General features: G+C 54.2%; 1 protein-coding gene across 1 annotated transcript; it reads left to right on the top strand.

Moving 5' to 3' along the window:
• Positions 1 to 1,100: 1,100 nt before the first annotated feature.
• On the top strand, positions 1,101 to 4,811 carry LOC143219990 (uncharacterized). Its single transcript, XM_076445750.1, has 3 exons — positions 1,101 to 4,510; positions 4,601 to 4,716; positions 4,771 to 4,811. The coding sequence occupies exons 1-3, from the start codon at positions 1,101 to 1,103 to the stop codon at positions 4,809 to 4,811; spliced, it is 3,567 nt and encodes a 1,188-aa protein (XP_076301865.1).
• Positions 4,812 to 7,823: the final 3,012 nt, after the last annotated feature.

Raw genomic sequence — 7,823 nt, 5'->3', positions numbered from 1 at the left:
CAGATGAAAGAAAGCTCAGTGCAGGAGATCACCAACATCCAGAAGAGCATCACGTCTGTCGCCAATACCCTGGAGGGACTGGGCAGGCCAGTGGACAAAACAGAAGACTGGTTCGTGTACTCTGTGGTGAATTTATTCGATCCCATAACCAGAGATAAGTGGGAGGAACGAGTCACAGGCAACAACGATCCACCATCCTTCGCAACGTTGAAGGACTTCCTGATCAAGCGACGTCAGCAGATCGAGGCGTCTCCAGGGTCAGCCTCCACGAAGTCCGGTCAAAGGAGCAGCCACACCACGAGTCATGGCCAACCTAAAACAAGGGAAGCAACACGATCAGTCAGAGCCAATCACGCTCAGCAGAGCCAGAAGCAGGAGTGCGTGATGTGCAAGAAGGACCACTTCTTGATGCAGTGCCCGGAGTACAAGGCACTCCCTCCAGCGGAGCGTCGAAGTCGTGTGGAAAGAGCTCGTTTGTGCTTCAACTGTCTCGGAAGGCACCAATTCGCAGCTTGTCCATCCACCAGAAGTTGCATGTCGTGTGGGGAACGGCACCACTCGTCAATCCACGACACCTTTCGAGATGGATCCAGACAGACGACGACCCACCACACACTGGATTGTCGGGACCTAAAGGGTAAGGTGTTACTTGCAACAGCCATTATTCAAGTTGCAGATCGCTATGGCAGACACCAAGAGGTCCGAGCCCTCATAGATCAAGGTTCGGAAATCTCAATGATCACCGAAGGTCTGGCTCAACGACTCCAGTTGGCTCGCACTGCATCTTGCGTAGACATCTTCGGCGTCGGAGGACAGCAGCTCGCCAGGGCTCGAGGGCGAGTCCACTTGGACATTGCTGCGAGCCCCAGCTCCGACAAAATCAAGGTCACGGCCATCGTACTCCAGAAGCTCACGGGCTACACGCACGGCAGCACAGCTCCACACAAAACGTGGAGCCATCTCAAGGGGTTGAAAATGGCTGATCCCGCTCCTGAAAAATCGAGGCCTATTGAAGTACTGCTGGGGCTGACGTGTATCCAGCCATTATCAAAGAGGGTGTAAGAAAAGGGTCTACCTCAGAGCCGGTCGGTCAACTAACCATGTTTGGCTGGATTCTAACAGGAAGTACGGGAAATGCCGCCTCATCAATGCACGCCCAAGTGCATCAGGTGGTGGTCGATGACTCTCTGAGCTCTTTGGTGCGGAAATTCTGGGAGCAGGAGGAGCTCCATGACGCTCGGGTGACACTGACTGCTGAAGAAAGGGAGTGCGAACGCCATTACGCTCAGTCGCACACGCGGACACCTGACGGCAGATACCAAGTCAGGCTTCCATTCCGACGTTCGGATCCCATCACGTCAGGGTCGAGGACTGCTTCCTGGCATGCACTCAGGAGGATGGAACAGCGCTGCAAGAAGGACGAACAATTCAAGACACTGTACTCCAGCTTCATGAAGGAGTACTTAGAGCTCAAACACATGTCGTTAGCGAGCGAAGCGTTGAAGGATCAGCCAGTACATTACCTTCCGCACCACGGAGTTTTGAAACCCAGCAGCACCACTACGAAGCTCCGAGTAGTATTCAATGGCTCCTGGTCGGGGGGATCGCAGCACTCCTTGAACGATTGCCTTCACGTCGGACCGAACCTGCTGCCTCTCCTAGCTGACGTCCTGCTGCGGTGGCGCATGCACCTATACGTCGTGACAGCTGACGTTACGAAAATGTATCGGCAAATCCTCGTCCACCCCGAGGACCGAGATTTTCAACGAATCTTATGGAGGGACGAAGAGTCACGGCAAGTGAGTGAGTACCGCCTGAACACTGTCACTTACGGCTTGTCGTGTGCTCCCTATTTAGCGGTCAGGACGTTGCGGCAGCTGGCAGAGGACGAAGGCACCCGGTTTCCCATCGGCGCAAGGGCACTTCAGAACGACACGTACGTCGATGACATTTTGACAGGGGCCGATTCCATTCCAGCCCTCAAGGAAACAGCAGGTCAACTTCTGCAATTGTGCAAAGCGGGTGGCTTCCCATTGCAGAAATGGGCTTCGAATGCTGCAGAGCTGCTTGACTTCATACAGCAGTCGTGCCAGGACCCAGCACGTCAGCCCTCGCAGCACCAAGACACGCAAGGGCCGTCGAAAATATGGACCGACACAACTCATTCCGCACTCGGCCTCCAATGGTCACCAGCTGACGACACGTTCCGGTTCTTCATCCATAAAGCGGATACTCAACCTTTAACCAAGAGGGGCCTGGTTTCCAAAGCAGCGCAGCTGTTCGACCCCTTGGGATGGTTGACTCCAGTAACCGTGCGGTCCAAAATCAGTATCCAGACGACATGGCTGCTGGGGCTTGACTGGGATGACCCACTTCCACCCACCTTGGCCAGCGAATGGCGAAACTTCTGCGCCGAACTCAAGCAGCTAGAACAGGTAAAAGTGAGTCGCCCTCTGTTTCAGAACTCTCGTCCAGAACTGAGGGAGTTCCATGGTTTTGCCGATGCCTCTGAACGAGCGTACGGAGCAGTTCTGTATCTGAGGACGAAAACACCAGACCTGCAGTGGACACTAACACTCGTAGCGGCCAAGAGTAAAGTGGCACCGCTGCAACAAGTGTCACTTCCTCGTCTAGAACTATGTGCAGCGCACCTACTTGCACGATTGACGCAGCACATCGCCACCACACTCAACATGGCCGGCATGAGCATTCACCTCTGGTCCGACTCCACAGTGGCACTGGGTTGGATTCAAGGTCATCCGTCCAGATGGAAGACCTATGTGGCCAACAGGGTGGCCGACATACAGAGGCTAGTCCCTGACGCTCACTGGCACCACGTCGTCGGCATAAAAAACCCTGCTGACTGCGCCTCAAGAGGAATTTCGCCTTCACAGTTGCTCAGTTGGTCCATGTGGTGGAGGGGACCGGAGTTCCTGCAACGTGACGTCGAGCTCGTCGCCCCAGGACCCGTCGACCAGGAACATTTGCCGGAACAGAAGGGGCCCGTCGTTGCTGTCGCCACTGGTGCTGAGAAGGAAGTTGAGAACAACGCCATCCTGAACCGCTTCTCTTCCTACACCAGGCTGCTTCGAATTACTGCTTGGTGCTTACGGTGGCTCAGGAGGAAGCGAGGCAAGCCATCTCGCTCGTCCACCAACACCACAGCGCGGAACGTCCAGCCACCAGTACTTACAGCAGCGGAAATCACCGAGGCGGAACGAGGTTGGATACGAATAGTCCAAAGAATGGCGTATCCCGAGGAAATGACAACGCTGGGGCAGCACAAGGGCATCCAAACACGAAGCAGTCTCGCAGCTCTGGCTCCGTTCCTAGACACATACAATCTGCTGAGAGTAGGAGGTCGATTAGGCAAGGCGCAGCTTAATCCAGATGAAGCTCACCCGATAATTTTGCCTCCTAGATCACACTTCACGCAGCTGCTGGTCACTTTCACGCACAAGAGTACCATGCACGGAGGAGTGCAATCCACACTTGGGGCAATCCGGCAGCGGTTTTGGATTCCCAGGGGACGTGCCATCGTCAAGGGAACCATCCACAAATGTTTGACATGCCTGCGATGGCGGGCGGAGCCAGCAGGCCAGCTAATGGGAGAACTGCCGAAGCACAGAGTTACTCCATCTCGTCCGTTCCACGCCACCGGAGTCGACTACGCCGGTCCAATCTGGCTGCGCACAACATCAGGGAGAGGTCACAAGGCGTATAAGGGCTTCCTCGTGGTGTTTGTCTGTATGGTGACGAAGGCGGTGCATTTGGAGGTTGCATCTGACTACAGCGCCGAGGCCTTCCTAGCAGCGTTTCGCAGATTTGTGTCACGGCGCGGCATCTGTGCGCATCTATACAGCGATTGTGGCACTAACTTCAAGGGAGCCGACAGTGAGCTGCGCCGTCTCTTCAACGCCAAGAACAGGGAGAATCACAGCTTACGGGAGGAGATGAGCAAACTGAGAACAGAATGGCATTTTAATCCACCATCAGCACCTCACTTTGGCGGGCTGTGGGAAGCAGCGGTCAAATCCACCAAACACCACCTGCGGAGGACTATTGGAGAAGCACGACTCACCTTCGAGGAGATGACGACGCTATTGACGCAAGTGGAGGCCTGCCTCAATTCAAGGCCGCTCGCTGCACTCTCCGATGATCCGTCAGATTTGACTGCATTAACCCCAGGCCATTTTCTTATAGGTACAGCATTGCAGGCGATTCCAGAACCCTCGTTGCTCGATGAGGTAACCAATCGTCTCACGCGATGGCAGCTCATAACAAAGATGAGGGATCAATTCTGGGCGAGGTGGAAACGAGAATATCTGCAGGGGCTTACCTCTCGTTCCAAATGGCGCAAGGTGCAGGATGACGTCACGATGGGAAACCTCTGCCTCATCATCGACGAACAGACCCCTCCGTCGCGATGGCCTCTTGCACGAGTCAAGGAAGCTCATCCCGGAGCAGATGGAAGAGTTCGCGTCGTCACAGTAGTCACTTCAACCTCAGAGTACATGAGGCCGATCCACAAACTCGTCGTCCTGCCGATCGAAACGAGCGATCGATGAACGCGTCGATTCACGTTCTCTCGTATGTGCAGCTGCGTAGTACGCGTTCATTCACCAGCACAGGCGCGAGACTCGCCGCGAGTCAATGGAAGTACACTCGGTGACGTCACGCAGGCTCGTGCTACGCAGCTCGCATTTGTCGCGCATCGTAAAGTCATTCTGTTTACAGTTATTAATTACTCACTTCATTAACGCACTTTAGCACAACCACTTGTTAATATCACGTTCACGTCCAATATGTAACGGTCACTCAATCAATGATCACTTGTTCAATACCATTCGCGAAAATTCGACCAGTCGAGGCGGGCGGAATGTTTGAGAATGGCGCGCTCGGTCGCCATGTTCACCTCGAGTCGCGCCGATCACGCCAAGTGATCAACCAATCAGCGGCGTCGCGGAAATTGCGTGGGCACAATATCGACCACCAATTGGTCAAGGCCCAACCTCGATCCTTCTGGAATGCTCGCGAATGTTCTACCGGAAGCATGACGCTAGGCGAATATTCCAGAAGGGTCGAGACAATAAAAGAGAGAGGGAAATAACGTTCTCTCTCACTCGCTGTCTAACGCTTCAATCAGCTGTTCGAAAACGTCAAAGTCCTCAACGATCTCATTTATTTCATAAACAGTTCATTATTCCTTTCGCGCTACAAACTCACGACAATCTTGTATATTTTAAGTGCAAATACAGTCTATTTATGGTAAATCCAAATCACTCTCCTTTCTTTCCCATAGTTGCATCCGCTCAAAATTACCGTTACTTCCACACCATCTTTCACACCCTCCCTCATTCCGTCATACAGTCCACCCATTCACACAATTCGTAAATTGCATCCTTGTCGACCAAATCAGGTCGCTATCCTACACTGCGGGATGCATCCTCTCGCACGTGTTTTTACTCGACTAGCCTGCGGGAAGCATCCTCTTGCACGTGTTTTTACTCGACTAGCCTGCGGGATGCATCCTCTCGCACGTGTTTTTACTCGACTAGCCATGCGCATCCCAAAAAACCTGTGCATGCGCATCCCAAAAAACCTGCGCATGCGCATCCCACAAAACCTGCGCATGTGCATCCCACAAAACTTCGCACGTGTTTTTACTCGACTAGCCTGCGGATGCATCCTCTCGCACGTGTTTTTACTCGACTAGCCTGCGGGATGCATCCTCTCGCACGTGTTTTTGCTCGACTAGCCTGCGGGATGCATCCTCTCGCACGTGTTTTTACTCGACTAGCCTGCGGGATTCATCCTCTCGCACGTGTTTTTACTCGACTAGCCTGCGGGATGCATCCTCTCGCACGTGTTTTTACTCGACTAGCCTGCGGGATGCATCCTCTCGCACGTGTTTTTGCTCGACTAGCCTGCGGGATGCATCCTCTCGCACGTGTTTTTGCTCGACTAGCCTGCGGGATGCATCCTCTCGCACGTGTTTTTGCTCGACTAGCCATGCGCATCCCAAAAAACCTGTGCATGCGCATCCCACAAAACCTGCGCATGCGCATCCCACAAAACTTCGCACGTGTTTTTACTCGACTAGCCTGCGGGATGCATCCTCTCGCACGTGTTTTGACTCGACTAGCCTGCGGGATGCATCCTCTCGCACGTGTTTTTGCTCGACTAGCCTGCGGGATGCATCCTCTCGCACGTGTTTTTACTCGACTAGCCTGCGGGATGCATCCTCTCGCACGTGTTTTTACTCGACTAGCCTGCGGGAAGCATCCTCTCGCAAGTGTTTTTACTCGACTAGTCTGCGGGATGCATCCTCTCGCACGTGTTTTTGCTCGACTAGCCTGCGGGATGCATCCTCTCGCACGTGTTTTTGCTCGACTAGCCTGCGGGATGCATCCTCTCGCACGTGTATTTGCTCGACTAGCCTGCGGGATGCATCCTCTCGCACGTGTTTGTGCTCGACTAGCCTGCGGGATGCATCCTCTCGCACGTGTTTTTACTTGACTAGCCTGCGGGATGCATCCTCTCGCACGTGTTTTTGCTCGACTAGCCTGCGGGATGCATCCTCTCGCACGTGTTTTTGCTCGACTAGCCTGCGGGATGCATCCTCTCGCACGTGTTTTTACTCGACTAGCCATGCGCATCCCAAAAAACCTGCGCATGCGCATCCCAAAAAACCTGCGCATGCGCATCCCACAAAACCTGCGCATGCGCATCCCACAAAACTTCGCACGTGTTTTTACAAGACTAGCCTGCGGGATGCATCCTCTCGCACGTGTTTTTACTCGACTAGCCTGCGGGATGCATCCTCTCGCACGTGTTTTTGCTCGACTAGCCTGCGGAATGCATCCTCTCGCACGTGTTTTTGCTCGACTAGCCTGCGGGATGCATCCTCTCGCACGTGTATTTGCTCGACTAGCCTGCGGGATGCATCCTCTCGCACGTGTTTGTGCTCGACTAGCCTGCGGGATGCATCCTCTCGCACGTGTTTTTACTTGACTAGCCTGCGGGATGCATCCTCTCGCACGTGTTTTTGCTCGACTAGCCTGCGGGATGCATCCTCTCGCACGTGTTTTTGCTCGACTAGCCTGCGGGATGCATCCTCCCGCACGTGTTTTTACTCGACTAGCCTGCGGGATGCATCCTCTCGCACGTGTTTTTCCTCGACTAGCCTGCGGGATGCATCCTCTCGCACGTGTTTTTGCTCGACTAGCCTGCGGGATGCATCCTCTCGCACGTGTTTTTGCTCGTCTAGCCTGCGGGATGCATCCTCTCGCACGTGTTTTTGCTCGACTAGCCTGCGGGATGCATCCTCTCGCACGTGTTTTTACTCGACTAGCCTGCGGGATTCATCCTCTCGCACGTGTTTTTACTCGACTAGCCTGCGGGATGCATCCTCTCGCACGTGTTTTTACTCGACTAGCCTGCGGGATGCATCCTCTCGCACGTGTTTTTACTCGACTAGCCTGCGGGATGCATCCTCTCGCACGTGTTTTTACTCGACTAGCCTGCGGGAAGCATCCTCTCGCACGTGTTTTTACTCGACTAGTCTGCGGGATGCATCCTCTCGCACGTGTTTTTGCTCGACTAGCCTGCGGGATGCATCCTCTCGCACGTGTTTTTGCTCGACTAGCCTGCGGGATGCATCCTCTCGCACGTGTATTTGCTCGACTAGCCTGCGGGATGCATCCTCTCGCACGTGTTTGTGCTCGACTAGCCTGCGGGATGCATCCTCTCGCACGTGTTTTTACTTGACTAGCCTGCGGGATGCATCCTCTCGCACGTGTTTTTGCTCGACTAGCCTGCGG

This window comes from Lasioglossum baleicum, unplaced genomic scaffold, assembly GCF_051020765.1.
Source record: "Lasioglossum baleicum unplaced genomic scaffold, iyLasBale1 scaffold0123, whole genome shotgun sequence".
Lineage (NCBI taxonomy): Eukaryota > Metazoa > Arthropoda > Insecta > Hymenoptera > Halictidae > Lasioglossum > Lasioglossum baleicum.
Note: the sequence above shows the minus strand (reverse complement) of the source record. Positions and strands in the feature narration are given on the sequence as shown.